Raw genomic sequence first — 18,219 nt, 5'->3', positions numbered from 1 at the left:
CCCCTGTATCGGAGGGAGGGAAGGTTAGTAGTTGGTTGCTCCCCTTCAGTTATGCCCCTAAGTGATGGCGGAGGCGTAGCTATGGTTTTCAGCGCCCGGGGACAAAGACCATTTTTGTGCCCCCCCCCCCGGAACAAAATGAGCATGGATACGCATTAGGACATGGGTGGAGTCAGATGGACAAATTCTGTTAAGATAGCCACATGGGCCCCCTTCCCCCATAGATAGCCAAATCTGCCCCTTTCTCCTGTTTATATAGCCAGTTCAGCACTGCTCTGCAGGGGTACCTCGGACAGCCAGGAAGCTGCCTCTCACGTGCGTGGGGGTGCAGCAGCTGTGCTGAGCGTCCTTACAGAGCTGCGCCTGCGGACATATGTCCCCCCTTGCCCATCCATAGCTCCGCCTCTGAGTGACGGTCACGTATAGGAGAACTCGTGGAGAAGCATGTGATCAGTTTGGTCAGGTGATGGATATGTAAGTCTCTGTAAGCCTCTGATTTGCTAGTCATGATCATGTGCTAAAGCAGGATGTGATCACAGCAAATCAGAACTTTGCATATCTATCAGCTAATCAAACCAATCACATGCTTCTCCACGAGTTCTCCTAGACATGACCATCACTACAAGCATGTTTACGAAACGACAGTCAAGTAAGTCTTTGGTAAAGAGGGACCTGCACTTCATAGGGATCAATATTAAGCTTTTATTGTCCCAGCAAAAACATCATGACAACCTCTACCGTCACAGCTGATCGTTTCAGGGCCGTAGGGTCCCCTTTGTCAGGGCATTACCAGACAGAAACATATGTTGCGGTGCGCAGATGCGGAAGCATATTTTTTCAATGCACTTCCGCACAACGTATTTCCGCCACAGGAAGTGAGCGCAAGAAAGCCTCACTTCCTGCTTGGCTTTCCACCAGAATGAGAATTAACACGGAAATCCCCAAAAGCTATTATTAGCATTGCGGTGCGATGATCTGATCGCATCGCACTGCTACCCCCGGTATACAGTGTGAAACTGGCCTCAATCAATAAATCCATCCCTAAGCAGCCTATTCAGAAAATGCAATAAATCTTGTTAGCTTATTTAAAGGCGACAATGTCGACTTGTCTCGGATCTCGAGGACCCTTCTTCAGGCCTCTATAAATACAATGTACTGTACATCTGAACAGTGAACACTGATAATGATGACATAGCAAGGGGTACATCCCATCTGGACAAAAGCAAAGCCAGGTAGCACCACCATTTAAATCGCCATGACAGGATCCTGCATGGTAGCCGGGGCCAGTTTTCGACTTTTTGCTGCCTGAGGAAAACTTGTGAGAAACCACCGCCCCCCAGCCATGGGTGTGGGGGGACCACCGAGCTGGAGGGGGTAGCGGGCAGGAAGGGGGTATTGGGCACAGCGGCGGGAAGAGGGGTCGGACCCCCCTCCCTCACCTGGGTCCCCCTATCTGAGCTCCCCCTCTAGCTTTTAAGTCCAGCAGCAGCGTATTATTACAAAGTAGCGGGCGGGGATGACTCACCTCTACGGAGGCAGGAAATTTGGGTGCATGAGGCAGGTGGACAAAAAGGGCACCGCCATTCACTCCCATAATAAATATCGTTTAATGGGCACCCAACAGGAAAAAAGGGCGCCGGAGAAAAATAACGTTTTACAAGCGGCGCCCGGAGACTTTTAATGTTTTATAACTGCTTCACATTATTTAATGATTTATAACATTATTTAATGATTTATAATTTTTTAAACATTATTTTTAAACGAAAAACAGCACAATATTTTTTTAAAACATTATTAATGCTTATCATTATTATTATTATTATTATTATTATTTAGTATTTATATAGCGCCGACATATTACGCAGCGCTGCACAGTGTATATATATATCTTGTCGCTAACTGTCCCTCAAAGGAGCTCACAATCTAGTCCCTACCATTGCCATATGGCTATATTATGTAGTGTATGTATTGTAGTCTAGGGCCAATTTTAGGGGGAGCCAATTAACTTATCCGTATGTTTTTGGAATGTGGGAGGAAACCGGAGTGCCCGGAGGAAACCCACGCAGACACGGAGAGAACATAGAAACTCTTTGCAGATAGTGCCCTGGCTGGGATTCGAACCAGGGACCCAGCGCTGCAAGGCGAGAGAGCTAACCACTACGCCACCGTGCTGCCCAGGGGGGTCTTAGGTTTAGGCACCACCACGGGGGTCTTAGGTTTAGGCACCACCAGGGGGGTCTTAGGTTTAGGCACCACCAGGGGGGTCTAAGGTTTAGGCACCACCAGGGGGGTCTAAGGTTTAGGCACCACCAGGGGGGTCTTAGGTTTAGGCACCAGCGGGGGGGTCTTAGGTTTAGGCACCACCAGGTGGGTCTAGGGGTTACAGGTAGGTACAGGGAGGGTTCTGTGTGAGAGTAGGGTTTAGGTATAGTTTTAGTAAAATTCTTATTAATCTTTTATAAAACGTCATTATACATTTAACTTTATAAACAGGGAAGATTAACGTTTTTACAATTGCTGATTTCATACACATTATTTAATGATTTATAACTTTATGAAACATTATTTTTAAACGAAATATAGCACAAATTTTTTTTAACCGTTATTCATGCTTATCGTTTAAAACCCTGCGCCCCTTTTTCCTGACGCCCTTTTTAACGTACGTCACCTCTACTGCGTTCCAGCGTGAGTTCCACTCTCGTCACTTCCTGCAATGCCGTCCACTTACAGTACAGTGGGCGGCATTGCAGGAAGTGACGAGAGTGGAACTCACGCTGAAACGTGGAAGAGGTGAGTCATCCCCGCCCAATGATGGTATTAATACGCTGCTGCTGCTGCTGCTGGACTTAAAAGCTAGAGGGGGAGCACAGATCGGGGGACCCGGGTGAGGGGGGGGGGGGGGTCTGACCCCTCTTCTCACTGCTGTTCCCAATACCCCTTTCCTGCCCGCTACCCCCTCCAGCTCGGCGGCTCCCCACACCCAAGGGCAGGCGGATGCCGCCCCCCGGACTTTGCTGCCTGAGGAACCCGCCCAACCACGCCTCATGGGCGAACCAGCCCTGATGGTAGCAGGACGACCAGAGAAAGGGCGGTGACTATATTTTTTCGGTCTGTCCATATTCTTGTATTTAACTGAAATGAAGTAGAATGCCACTAAGGATAATTTTGGTATTTTCCTCCTCTCAATATATGCCATCACAGGGAGTTATGAAGGCAAACACTGTACCTGATCCTGCAGACCCATAACAATGACCGGGAGGCTGGAGTACAGGAGGTTGTAGAGAGTGAGGAACGTTGTGTCATACACAGTCTAGAGAAAAAAGAAGACTGAATGTTACATTTTATAGAGTAATAACATGATGGCAAATAGAAATGTCTCCTTAAAGTGAACCTCCGGACTAAAAATCGACTCAGCATCACTGAAAAGGCTTTGTGTTTCTTTAACAGTTTCACAGCATCAGAACTTTGTTTCTCTTATACAAGTCTCATTTTTAGCTGCACAGAAGAAAACTGCCCGGGCTTTTTTCCCCTGATGCTGTGCAAAGCATGATGGGATTTCTGATTTTGTTTTTCTCGTTCTGCTGTTTTGGTGCAAATTTTTTTTTTTTTTACATTTTGAATTTGACATTTGAAGCCTAGCGTGTGCAGCTAGGAGGGGTAATCAGGACACAGGACAGTTGGAACTGTGTCTCCGGCTCCTTGTCACCTCCTTTCAACCAAAAAGACGGCTGCCTCCATGACAAAGAAGGCAGCCCCCATGAATCACTCACAAACATTTGCCTGTTCTTTTAAAACAGGGTGGGTAAGAGATTATATTACCCATCTATTCTAATTAACATAACTAATGTAACTTGATGACAGTATGTTTGTTTAGGCTGAAGTTCCCCTGTAAAGAGACCCCGAAGTGACATTATTATTTTTTATTATTTTTGCGAATAACGTGAAGGACACTTTTTCTGCAGTGTACTTCCCAATCAGGTAATACAGCTTACTTACAACAGAGAGGAACACAGAGGAAATCACCGCATCATAGAGATCATTGCAACATTTTACAGACAGTGACATCTTGTGGCTACTTTACTATTCTGCAGTTTAGGTAATAATGCTGTTAACCCTCGAGCAGACTTGAGTCTCTCACTGACTCTCACTGATAACTAATTACAGACATAAAATTCTTGCATGAAAGGGAAACACCTCTAAGGCTGTGCGCACATGCAAGGAATAACAATAGAATTCACAACCCTCGTCATTGGTGTGTGTGCGTGTGTGTGTGTGTGTGGGGGGGGGGGGGGTGGTGGTATGGGACGACTGATAGAGCAAAGCTGTCTGTACAAACAGATAGGCACCATCATCAGGAAATACAACTTACTTAGAACAGAGAGGAGCACACAGAGTGAATACAAGAAAAAAACAATGCCATAGAGATCACCACCACATTTTACAGACAGTGACATCTTGTGGTTGTTTTACTATACAGCAGTTTAGATAATAATCCTGTTGATACTGGCAACAGGGGCAAAATAGGAAACGCATTCACCTGCCAGGGAAGATCGCAGACAGCCCAAAAGTGTGGTCCGCTTATCGCAACAGACCCAATGGATCATTGCAGACTAACAAGTGTGAACAGAGCAAATTTATAACATAGGATCTGTTCACTGTCAGTCAGGGCCGGCGCTACCATAGAGGCAAAGGAGGCAATTGCCCCAGGGCCCCAGAGCCTGAAGGGGCCCCCAGTGGCTTCAAGAGGAAAAAAAATTTCAAATAGACCTTATAGTGTTTGAGAAAAAAAAATACACATTTATAAACCCGCTGACTTTAAAGGTTAATAGCAAATCCACTTTAAATGCTAGAAACCCTAAATTTGCAGGATATGTTAAGATCATTGGGAATAAGAGGAAAACATTTTCAAAAAGACATTATAGTTTTTGAGAAAATCAATTTTAAAGTTTAGAAAGAAAAAAGTATACTTTTAAATGCAGTAAATGTCACTTTTAGTAGCAAACCTAACGGTAGTGTAATTTTACATGTATCAAAAGAAAGAGCAATAAATTTCCTGACGGGTTTCCAGGGGTTCCATACGCAGCCGCAGCGCTTTGGCCAGGGATCGCTATACAGCCGCAATATGGCTGTATGAAGATCCCTGGCATTTTTTCCTATTTTCCCAATTTTTTTTTTTTTTGGGGGGGGGGGGGGGGGCGGGAATTTATTTTTTAAAAATGATGTGGGGTCCCCCCTCCTGAAACTTTTCAACCCCTTGTCCCCCATGCAGGCTGTGATGGCCAGAATGTGGAGCTCCGACCGATTGGGGCTTCACACCCTGACTATACCAGCTGCAAAAAGGTCCCTTAATGCCGATTTTTGTTCCTGGGTATATGGTGGGGGGGCCCCCCAGGTTTATTTTGCCCTGGGGCCCCATTGTTGCTTAAACCGGCCCTGCTGTCAGTTTTGCAATGCGGTAAAAACAGACAAAAAATGGTCATTCCCATTGGCAGCTTTACCATTCCCTCCATATATGGAGGAATAATTTATCATCCTCAGAGCAGTATCATCTACCAGGTAACCTAAGCAGGTGCCTGGGGCCTAGTTCGTGTCAAGGGGCCTACCTTCCACCTTCTCTGACCTCTCTCCACTTCAGCTTACCAAAACGACCACAAGGGGGCCCCAGATCTACCACCTTCCCTAGGGCCCTATTACATTGTCTTAAAGTGACACTGAAGCAAAAAAACACTTATGATATAATGAATTGTATGTGAACTACGGACAATTCATAGACTATAAGTAGCAAAGAAAACAGTCTCATTTTAGTTTCAGTTATATAGTTGTATTTCTATAACATTGTATCATTTGCTAATATTTGCAGTTTACAAAATACACTCTGTATTTTAAACTAAGAAACAGAGCAGAGTTAATGACCCTTTGAACTTCCTGGCAGAAAAACCTCAAACAAACAAGAAACAGTGAGAGACGGGTTGAGATAAGTGCTTCAGAAAATAGCATTGCTCCCGGACTAAATTAGTCGGAAAGCTCAGAGAAGCTCTTTTGCATAGGTAACAAGTGAAGTTTCTTAACTCTTCCTGTACTGGAAACAATATGTGCTACTAATGTTTTATTTCTTAGCTGTACCACACATATGAATCTTTATATCATAAGTTTATTTTCACTTCAGATTCCCTTTAAAGTGAACCTCCGGACTAAAAATCGACTCAGCAGCACTGAAAAGGCCTGGTGTTTCTTTAACAGTTTCACAGCATCAGAACTTTGTTTCTCTTATACAAGCCTCATTTTTAGCTGCACAGAAGAAAACTGCCCGGGCTTTTTTCCCCTGATGCTGTGCAAAGCATGATGGGATTTCTGATTTTGTTGTTCTCGTTCTGCTGTTTTGGTGCCATTTTTTTTTTTTTACATTTTGAATTTGACATTTGACGCCTAGCGTGTGCAGCTGGGAGGGGTAATCAGGACACAGGACAGTTGAAACTGTGTCTCCTGCTCCTTGTCACCTCCTTTCAACCAAAAAGATGGCTGCCCCCATGACAAAGATGGCAGCCTCCATGAATCACAAACATTTGCCTGTACTTTTAAAACAGGGTGTGTAAGAGATTATATTACCTATCTATTCTAATTAACATAACTAATGTAACTTGATGACAGTATGTTTTTTTAGGCTGAAGTTCCCCTTTAATCCAGTGGTCCTCAAACTAAGGCCCGCGGGCTGAATGTGGCCCCCTGAGGCTTTTTTACCGGCCCCCCACACACAAAATGTATTACTTATAGATACGGTCAGCTACATCTTTAAATATTAGTGGTCCACATATAGAATAGCAGTGCTGGCACCACCCATCCACATGGAAGCCAGAAAGCAGTAATTCGCTGGTTTCCAATCAAATTCCACATCAGGTGACACTGCTGTCCAATTGGACTGCAGGTTGTCACCTGGGTATGCTTCACTGTCTGGCCCGCAAAGACTTCTACATCATCTTATGCATACCCCGGCCCCCCAGCAGTCTGAAGTATGTTGACCCGGCCCTCCACCAAAACGTTTGGGGACCCCTGCTTTAATCCATCTCTGCTAATCACCCACATTTAAAACAGGGGTTCAGCGCTCAACAGCCTTCAGATCCAGTGGGCAAAATACATACAACAAACATTCACCATTAAGTTGTATATATATTAATAAAAATATTAATATTCAAATATGCAAGGAAGTCTCTAATTTATATCTCCAAGTAGGGCGGCCGCCCTAAATTAGAGACTTCCTTGCATATTTGAATGTTAATATTTTTATTAATATACAGTATATACAACTTTATGGTGAATGTTTGTTGTATGTATTTTGCCAACTGGATCTGAAGGCTGTTGAGCGCTGTACCCGTTTTAAATTTGTACTGGCTGAGATATACACTCTGTAAGGTAGATAGCGATCCAGCGGAATTTCCCCTTTTTGATATTCATATATTTTTATATATATACTCTTTTAGTTTAGACAATCTTTAGAGGAGCGCACGGTAAACATTGTCATTTTAACCACCCACATTACCTGTCCGGAGAATCCATTGAAGAAGGCGTACCAGAAGTGCACCAGGGTGTAGGCAAAGTTCTTGTAGAAGAAGTAGGTGAGGAACTTGGCCATTCGTATGTAGGACCAGCGTCCATGGACGAGCAGCAGCCTCTGCAGGAAGCGGAACTGAGCGAAGGAGTAGTCACTGGACATGACGGCTTGCATCCCTTCCTGTCCGCTTATACCAACACCTATATGGGCAGCTGAGACGGGAGCAAAAAACAAACTAACTGATTTTATAGAAAAAAATGACTGTCCACATCCAGCTCCTCCAAGATGGTTTCTAAATAATCTCATGGCAACTGTACTCCAGAGACAGCACAAACGGTACTGCTGCCATGGTTACACAGAAGAGCATATGAATTTGCTGTCAGTTTTGAAATTTCTTAGCTGGCTGCGGACTGAAATGCAAAGGTCATTTTTAATAGTATTCAACTTCATAATGGATAAAGAATGATTCACTTTAAAGGGAACCCGAGTTGAGAGGGATATGGAGGCTGACATATTTATTTCCTTGTAAACAATACCAGTTACCTGGCACTCCTTTTGATTTTCTGGCATAACTAGTGTCTCAGTCAAACCCCGGAACAAGCACATGGCTAATCCAATCAAAACCCATGTCAGCTGACTGAGTCAGAGTACCTGATCTGCATATGCTTGTTGAGGGCTGGTGCACACCAAAAACCGCTAGCAGATCCGCAAAACGCTAGCAGATTTTGAAACGCTTTTTCTTCTTTTTCTATGGCGTTTTGCTAGCGTTTTGCGGATTGCTGCAGCCGATTTCAGTATAGTACATTTCATATAATGTTACAGTAAAGCTGTTACTGAACAGCTTCTGTAACAAAAACGCCTGCAAAACCGCTCTGAACAGGCGTTTTTCAGAGCGGTTTGCGTTTTTCCTATACTTAACATTGAGGCAGAAACGCATCCGAAATCCAAAAAATGCCTCACCTCAGCATTTTTCGTTTCTGCAAAACGCCTCCCGCTCTGGTGTGCACCACCCCATTGAGATACATTGACCAAGCGGATCCGCAGCCGCAAGCGGCTGCAGAAACGCTGAAAAAGCCGCTCGGTGTGCACCAGCCCTCAGTGTCTATGGCTAGAGGAGGACTGCCAGGCAACTGGTATTGTTGAAAAGGAAATAAATATGGCAGCCTCCATATCCCTCTCACCTCAGGTTCCCTTAAAGCTACGTACACATTTTCAATCTCGGTCATCGAGCAGGAGACGGAATGAGTCTCTCGCACGACAGTTCGGGGCCCAATGCTGTAGGCTAGCGTTCCTATGAATGGAGGTATAGGGACAATGCAAGGTGAGTGGGGACTGGAGAACAATGAGTTTGGGGGATGCTAGGATGTCAGGGATGGGGACGTCAGGTGGCCGCTGTAGACACACTACAGTCACCCTAGCTTCTCGACCGAGGTGGTTGTTATCATCAGCAGTCACCATCAAGTTTAACACCAGCGCGGAAAGTGGACCTGAACTCTTACACAGGACAGAAGGAAAACAGAAAGAATTGCACCCTGTATTCAGAGAGTTTAGCCTGTCTAATTACCCCTCATCTCTGACTAATCAAAAGTTGTAATTTAATATCACAGTTGTTTCAGCTGGCTGCCTCAGCAGAGCAGCTAATTTGTAAACACGGGATGTTAGCCCTACAGCTTCTTCCATGAAAGCCAGAAGTAGACACTGCAGATTTATTGCAGGATTTGTATCAGCTGTAACAAAGAAATGTTTTGTTTTTTTCTAGGTTATTAGCTGATCTTTTAGAGCAGAGAGGAAGTTCTGAGTTCAGGTCCTCTTTAAACTTCAGGAAGTAGGAAACATTTGAGTCATGAGAAGCATGGTGTGAACTGCAAGTGAGTGACCTCCCTGTGACCCTGTCCACTGCTCCCCGCGACCCTGTCCATGAGAAGCATGGTGTGAACCGCAATTGAGTGACCTCCCTGTGACCCTGCCCACTGCTCCCTGCGACCCTGTCCATGAGAAGCATGGTGTGAACTGCAAGTGAGTGACCTCCCTGTGACCCTGCCCACTGCTCCCTGCGACCCTGTCCATGAGAAGCATGGTGTGAACTGCAAGTGAGTGAACTCCCCGTGACCCTGTCCACTGCTCCCCGCGACCCTGTTCATGAGAAGCATGGTGTGAACCACAAGTGAGTGACCTCCCTGTGACCCTGTCCACTGCTCCCCGCGACCCTGTCCATGAGAAGCATGGTGTGAACCGCAAGTGAGTGAACTCCCCGTGACCCTGTCCACTGCTCCCCGCGACCCTGTTCATGAGAAGCATGGTGTGAACTGCAAGTGAGTGACCTCCCTGTGACCCTGCCCACTGCTCCCTGCGACCCTGTCCATGAGAAGCATGGTGTGAACCACAAGTGAGTGAACTCCCCGTGACCCTGTCCACTGCTCCCCGCGACCCTGTTCATGAGAAGCATGGTGTGAACCACAAGTGAGTGAACTCCCCGTGACCCTGTCCAATGAGAAGCATGGTGTAAACTGCAAGTGAGTGAACTCCCCGTGACCCTGTCCACTGCTCCCCGCGACCCTGTTCATGAGAAGCATGGTGTGAACTGCAAGTGAGTGACCTCCCTGTGACCCTGTCCACTGCTCCCCGCGACCCTGTCCATGAGAAGCATGGTGTGAACCACAAGTGAGTGAACTCCCCGTGACCCTGTCCACTGCTCCCCGCGACCCTGTTCATGAGAAGCATGGTGTGAACCACAAGTGAGTGAACTCCCAGTGACCCTGTCCACTGATCCCCGCGACCCTGTCCATGAGAAGCATGGTGTGAACCGCAAGTAAATGAACTCCCCGTGACCCTGCCCACTGCTCCCCGCGACCCTGTTCATGAGAAGCATGGTGTGAACCGCAAGTGAATGAACTCCCCGTGACCCTGTCCACTGCTCCCCGCGACCCTGTCCATGAGATGCATGGTGTGAACCGCAAGTGAGTGAACTCCCCGTGACCCTGTCCACTGCTCCCCGCGACCCTGTCCATGAGAAGCATGGTGTGAACCGCAAGTGAGTGACCTCCCTGTGACCCTGCCCACTGCTCCCCGCGACCCTGTCCATGAGAAGCATGGTGTGAACCACAAGTGAGTGAACTCCCCGTGACCCTGTCCACTGCTCCCCGCGACCCTGTTCATGAGAAGCATGGTGTGAACCACAAGTGAGTGAACTCCCCGTGACCCTGTCCACTGATCCCCGCGACCCTGTCCATGAGAAGCATGGTGTGAACCGCAAGTGAATGAACTCCCCGTGACCCTGCCCACTGCTCCCCGCGACCCTGTTCATGAGAAGCATGGTGTGAACCGCAAGTGAATGAACTCCCCGTGACCCTGTCCACTGCTCCCCGCGACCCTGTCCATGGGATGCATGGTGTGAACCGCAAGTGAGTGAACTCCCCGTGACCCTGTCCACTGCTCCCCGCGACCCTGTCCATGAGAAGCATGGTGTGAACCGCAAGTGAGTGAACTCCCTGTGACCCTGTCCACTGCTCCCAGAGACCCTGTTCATGAGAAGCATGGTGTGAACCACAAGTGAGTGAACTCCCCGTGACCCTGTCCACTGATCCCCGCGACCCTGTCCATGAGAAGCATGGTGTGAACCGCAAGTGAGTGAACTCCCCGTGACCCTGTCCACTGCTCCCCGCGACCCTGTTCATGAGAAGCATGGTGTGAACCGCAAGTGAATGAACTCCCCGTGACCCTGTCCACTGCTCCCCGCGACCCTGTCCATGAGAAGCATGGTGTGAACCGCAAGTGAGTGAACTCCCCGTGACCCTGTCCACTGCTCCCCGCGACCCTGTTCATGAGAAGCATGGTGTGAACCGCAAGTGAGTGAACTCCCCGTGACCCTGTCCACTGCTCCCCGCGACCCTGTTCATGAGAAGCATGGTGTGAACCGCAAGTGAGTGAACTCCCCGTGACCAGGGCCGGATTTATACTTTTTACCGCCCAAGGCCAATTATACCATCTGTATGGTTGTTATCTCCGTGTGCCCCAATGAGAATTCTACTTACATCATTGGATGTCACAGACAATAACTATTTCAGTAATACGTGTATAAGTTATGTTATATTTTCCTTAAGAACTTTTACGTTATGTTTGCCATCTCATTAATGATGGACCCATTGTGCCACCATGTGAGTTAGGCTGAAGTGTACCTGCAGGATAGAGCTTACAGGTCTTGCAGGGATGACACAAGTACATAGGACAGAGAGTTCAAAGGTTAAAGCTGACCTTGTAGATAAGGATGGCTGCATGGAACAGCTTTACTGTCCCTCACTGAGCCGCCCCTAAATTTCTGGTGCCCTAGGCCATGGCCTATGTGGCCTTGCCAGAAATCCGGCCCTGCCCATGACCCTGTCCACTGATCCCCGCGACCCTGTCCATGAGAAGCATGGTGTGAACCGCAAGTGAATGAACTCCCCGTGACCCTGTCCACTGCTCCCCGCGACCCTGTCCATGAGAAGCATGGTGTGAACCGCAAGTGAATGAACTCCCCGTGACCCTGTCCACTGCTCCCCGCGACCCTGTCCATGAGAAGCATGGTGTGAACCGCAAGTGAGTGAACTCCCCGTGACCCTGTCCACTGCTCCCCGCGACCCTGTCTATGAGAAGCATGGTGTGAACTGCAAGTGAGTGAACTCCCCGTGACCCTGTCCACTGCTCCCCGCGACCCTGTCCATGAGAAGCATGGTGTGAACTGCAAGTGAGTGACCTCCCTGTGACCCTGCCCACTGCTCCCTGCGACCCTGTCCATGAGAAGCATGGTGTGAACTGCAAGTGAGTGAACTCCCCGTGACCCTGTCCACTGCTCCCCCGCGACCCTGTCCATGAGAAGCATGGTGTGAACTGCAAGTGAGTGACCTCCCTGTGACCCTGCCCACTGCTCAAGGTGCAGCAGTGTGGTGTGCTGGAGAATTTGGGTTTCCGAATTCAATCTCCTGAATTCGAACTCCAACACTAATAATAATAATGTTTCATACTGCGGGTAGCATGATACTGTCACAAATACAGCTAGTCCCCGGTTAATGAACGAGATAGGGACTGTAGGTTCGTTCTTAACCTGAATCTGTCTATAAGTCAGAACACTTTGCCATATCTGCCCACTGCACCTTCTCTGTTTTCTCTGCCTTCCCCTTCCCCCTCTGTGCCACCTCTGTCCTTGTTACCTCAGTGTCTCCATTTGTGCCATCTCCTCTCTGTGCCTCTACTGTAGCAGAAGAAAAGTCGCACACCAGTCCTGAAGCGCAGGAGAAATATCATATATGGAACCACCGGAGGGGTCCGCACACACCAGTAAAGAATAAATCCTTGTTTGTTCAATCAACTTGACACACATCCATTTGTATAACCATCAAACGTTTTGGGGACCAGAGGGGTCCCCTTTGTCAAGGTAACAAGAACAAAAATGGTACCACTTTGTTCTTGTTACCTTGACAAAGAGTTCCCCTCCAGGCCCCAAAGCATTCGTTGCACGAATGGATGTGTGTCATATTGATTGAATAAAGTGTGCGGACCACTTCGGATTGTTCTGTGCCTCCACTGTGTCCCTCTGTACCACCTCTGAGCCCTGTCCACCTTTGTGCCCCCTTCTGTGTCTCTTTGTCCAGGGCTGGATCAAAGATTAGGTTTGCTTTAAAATGTGTGAAATGTGTATACAGAACTTGGAACTCTCTATATAGCATAGTGTACCGTAACAAAATGTCATTTCACTGAGTTTAAAAACCAATTTTCTTTGAATTTTTTTAGAAATTGATTTTCTCAAAAACTAAAAGGCTTGTTTGATTATTTTTTTTTACTTGTTCCCTGTTCGTAAGTCAGGAATTAGTAAGTTGTATTATTACACTAACTCTTCAACCACATGCTTTTGCCTTACTCTTGATCATGTTGACGTCGTTGGCGCCATCTCCGATGGACAAGGTGATTGCCTTCTTGTAGAGTTTCACCAGGTCTACCACCATGGCCTTCTGTTTGGGCGTCACTCTGCAGCAGATGACCGAGCTGCACTCGCAGGCCAGGTCCACAAAGTGCTTCTGCCTGATTTCCTTCAGGGCGTCCTCCTTCTTCTTCTGATCCAGGTCCTGCTGCTTCTGCTCGGCAGTCCGGAACCGCCGCAGCTTCAGACGTTTTTTCTTCTTTTTTTTCTTTTCAAGGAGAATTTCATTCTATAGATAAAAGCACAAGTGAGGTCAGCTTATGGCAACCTCATAATTGTTAACCTGGTTTAAAATGTTATCCTTCAAAATTAGCTTTGAACCTTTAAATCTGTAAAAGTGCTGGGCACCAAGGCTTCCAACTGTCCCTTTTTTTCGGAGGGACAGCCCCTCTTTGGGAGTCCTGTCCCTCTGTCCCTCTTTCTTCCTCATTTGTCTCTCTTTCAGGACTTATGTACAGATCTATCTAAATATGTTTGTATTTTTCTACTGCCAAATATGTGAATGACTCACTCTAAACTTTATTCCTATCATTTAAATTGATATTTTTCTTGCAGCTGGTATAGTCAGGGTGTGAAGCCCCAATCGGTCGGAGCTCCACATTCTGGCTACCCCAGCCTGCATGAAGGACAAGGGGTTAAAAAGTTTCAGGAGGGGGGACGCCACATAATTAAAAAAAAAAAATCCCCACACTCTAAACATAAAAATAAAATTGGGAAAATAGGAAAAAATGCTAGGGATCTTCATACAGACATATTGCAGCTGTATAGCGATCCCTGGCCAAAGCGCTGCGACTGCGTAAAGACCCCCTGGAAACCCCGTCAGGAAATTTATCGCGCTTTCGTTTGATGCATGTAAAATTACACTACCGTTAGGTTTGCTACTAAAAGTGACATTTACCGCATTTAAAAGTATACTTTTTTCCTTCGAAACTTTAAAATCGATTTTCTCAAAAACTATTAGGTCTTTTTGAAAAATTGTTTTTTCCTCTTATTCCCAATGACCTCCTTAACATATCCTGCACATTTAGGGTTTCTAGCATTTAAGGTGGATTTGCTATTAACCATTAAAGTCGGCAGGTTTTTAAATGTGTATTTTTTTTTCCTTTGAAACTTTAAAATCGATTTTCTCAAAAACTATAAGGTCGATTTGAATTTTTTTTCCTCTTGTAGCCACTGAGGGCCCCTACAAGCTCTGGGGCCCTGGGGCAATTGCCCCCTTTGCCTCTATGGTAGCGCCGGCCCTGCTGAGGGGTGTGGTGAGGGCGTGGTAGGGGCATGTCTTAAAGCAGAGTTTCTCAACGTGTGGTACGCGTACCCCAGGGGGTACTTCTGAAGGTTCCAGGGGGTACTCAGGCTTGATATACTTAACCAAGAATAACCAATTTAGAGTTTTAGAAAACGATAAATCTTATTTAAACAACACCAAATAAGTATTTTAGTTAATTAAAAGCAATATAAATCAAACACTGTGAGATGTATATGGGTAGGTATGGACCAGACCAAACAAAATTCTACTCAAATCCTTATATGAAAATATTTACAAAACCCTTTATTAATCACTGTATCAAAACACTTTAAAAATGTAAGCCTCCCGGACCTCCCCATTGAAGCACCCACCCTACCCCACCTGACAAACCCCTCCCCACAGACCCAATCCCACTGCCCCAATATATCCTCCGCTTAACCTAGACTACAATATTGCAGTGATGCATATGCATCTGCACCACTGCCAGGTCCCAAAATGAAAGAATTTGTCCGTCTGAGCTCAAGACGTTGATGTTCAATCCACATGAAAAATATACATGTATGTGAAGGTTCCAGTAGTGGAACAGCAGTGTCCCAAAGGATTAGTGTATTAATTCGTATGTTCTCAGTTTATACACCATGCAGAAGAACACTGGGCTAGCAGCTAGATGATCAGGATCATAATGTAAATAGTAAGTGCTTGAAAATTGTTTCAAACCAATTATCATGTACTACGATTAAATATATATTTGTCAAGGGGTACTTGTGATAATGTTTACTATTCAGTGAGTACAGGGTTTTAAAAGGGGTACATGCCAATAAAATGTTGAGAAACACTGTCTTAAAGGACATTCGAGGTGAAAATAAACTGATGAGATAAACCATTTTATCTATTCTCCTTCTCATAAAAATGACTTTTTAAGATATCCCATTATTTTATTTTATATTTAAATCTTATTTTTAAATTTTGACTGTTCCATTGTCTCTGCTCAATGACACATGCATTGACGTATGCCAGAGCTCAAATCTATGAACTATTGACTCTTTTTATCTCTTTCCTGCTCTCAGAAGCCATTTACTGACAGGAAAGTGTTTTATGGCTGTAATTCCTTATCAGTGAGGGTTATGCTATAGTCCGACCTAGTCACAGAAACTGTCACTTGCATACCTGATATTTAACTCTTTCAGGCAGAGAAAGAAAAAAAGGAACACAGCATAGTCATTTGTGTGCTTGTCACTGTACATACCCATGTCTATCTCATCATGCCACATGTCACCTCGGTTGTCCTTTAAAGTGTCTGGAATCTAGCCTATTGCATGAAAATAGCGTTGAATGACCCCCGTGTGAAGTCCTGAGCTTCAGCCTCCACTCAATTAGGTTCATTTAATGAAGCTGACCACACATGATTCAAGGCATATGTATATGTAGGATGCCAGTAAGCTGGGCGCAAGGTAAGCCGAATGCCACTCAAGTCCCCAGCAGCATAAAACAGTATTCCCCCTCCGAGTCAGGGGTGTAGCCGCAGGGGGGCCCGGTGATTTCTAGTTACGCCCCTGCTCCGAGTCTTAGAAAGAGATGTAATTCAAGGTCCCTCGATATCTTGAACCCTGAATTACCCTCCTGCGTCCAGCGCAGTATAACATTACTGCTATGGAGGCGCCTTGTTTTGCCGAACCACCTGCTTCGGATCCAAGTACTAACCTTCCCTTCCTTAATGCCATTAGCAGTGGTGTATCTGAATTCCAAAAAAATACAGTCTACTAAAAAAATAGCTCTGTGGTGCCCCTTCCTTTAGGTGTCATCTTAGGCATCTACCTGGTTCGCCTATGCCTAAAAACAGCCCTGTCAGCTACAAAATGTTTTGTATAGTGAGGATATTTTTATCATATAGATTCTTTTTTTTTATTGAAGTAAAATATCCATTTAATGCTATTACAGTAGCTTTGTAATATGCTGGGCTATGACATTGATTTTAATTACTGTATTTTTTGGACTATAAGATTCACGTTTTCTCCTCCAAATGCAGGGAGTTCCTGACTTGTGGACGCCTGGCAATATGATGAACCTCCAACCTGCCTGTACTGTGCCCATGCAGAGGAGGACACAGGGGGACAAATGGAGTGTACAGGGGAGACACAAAGGGGCATAGAGGAGGACACAAGGGGGACACATAGGGGCATAGAGGAGGACACAAGGGGGACACAAAGGGGCATAGAGGAGGACACAGGAGGACACAAAGGGGTATAGAGGAGGACACAGGAGGACACAAAGGGGTATAGAGGAGGACACAGGAGGACACATAGGGGCATAGAGGAGGACACAAGGGGAAACGAAGGGGCATAGAGGAGGACACAGGGGGGAAACAAAGGGGCATAGAGGAGGACACAGGAGGACACAAAGGGGCATAGAGGAGGACACAGGAGGACACATAGGGGCATAGAGGAGGACACAAGGGGGACACAAAGGGGCATAGAGGAGGACACAAGGGGGACACAAAGGGGCATAGAGGAGGACACCGGAGGACACAAAGGGGCATAGAGGAGGACACAGGAGGACACATAGGGGGATAGAGGAGGAAACAGGAGGACACATAGTGGCATAGAGGAGGACACAGGAGGACACATAGGGGCATAGAGGAGGACACAGGAGGACACATAGGGGCATAGAGGAGGACACAAGGGGGACACAAAGGGGCATAGAGGAGGACACAGGAGGACACAAAGGGGCATAGAGGAGGACACAGGAGGACACATAGGGGCATAGAGGAGGACACAGGACGACACATAGGGGCATAGAGGAGGACACAGGAGGACACATAGGGGCATAGAGGAGGACACAGGAGGACACATAGGGGCATAGAGGAGGACACAAGGGGGACACAAAGGGGCATAGAGGAGGACACAAGGGGGACACAAAGGGGCATAGAGGAGGACACAGGAGGACACATAGGGGCATAGAGGAGGACACAGGAGGACACATAGGGGCATAGAGGAGGACACAAGGGGGACACAAAGGGACATAGAGGAGGACACAGGAGGACACAAAGGGGCATAGAGGAGGACACAGGAGGACACAAAGGGGCATAGAGGAGGACACAAGGGGGACACAAAGGGGCATAGAGGAGGACACAAGGAGGACAGAGAAGGACACAGGAGGACACATAGGGGCATAGAGGAGGACACAGGAGGACACATAGGGGCATAGAGGAGGACACAAAGGGGACACAAAGGGGCATAGAGGAGGACACAAGGGGGACACAAAAGGGGCATAGAGGAGGACACAGGAGGACACATAGGGGCATAGAGGAGGACACAGGAGGACACATAGGGGCATAGAGGAGGACACAAGGGGGACACAAAGGGACATAGAGGAGGACACAGGAGGACACAAAGGGGCATAGAGGAGGACACAGGAGGACACAAAGGGGCATAGAGGAGGACACAAGGGGGACACAAAGGGGCATAGAGGAGGACA

The 18,219-nt window shown here is 46.7% G+C and overlaps 1 protein-coding gene across 3 annotated transcripts in view; it reads right to left on the bottom strand.

Moving 5' to 3' along the window:
• LOC137530224 (phospholipid-transporting ATPase IC-like) overlaps positions 1–18,219 on the bottom strand; it is a 114,635-nt gene that overhangs the window by 11,110 nt on the left and 85,306 nt on the right. For all 3 annotated transcript variants that reach the window (XM_068251291.1, XM_068251292.1, XM_068251293.1), the window contains exons 22-24: positions 13,440–13,728; positions 7,535–7,758; positions 3,227–3,310 (exon numbers count right to left, since the gene is read on the bottom strand). In XM_068251291.1, coding sequence (XP_068107392.1) covers positions 3,227–3,310; positions 7,535–7,758; positions 13,440–13,728 — 597 coding nt within the window. The remainder of the gene's footprint in view (positions 1–3,226; positions 3,311–7,534; positions 7,759–13,439; positions 13,729–18,219) is intronic.

The sequence above is a fragment of the Hyperolius riggenbachi genome, chromosome 1 (assembly GCF_040937935.1).
Source record: "Hyperolius riggenbachi isolate aHypRig1 chromosome 1, aHypRig1.pri, whole genome shotgun sequence".
Lineage (NCBI taxonomy): Eukaryota > Metazoa > Chordata > Amphibia > Anura > Hyperoliidae > Hyperolius > Hyperolius riggenbachi.
This window is presented reverse-complemented; position numbering and strand designations above follow the sequence as displayed.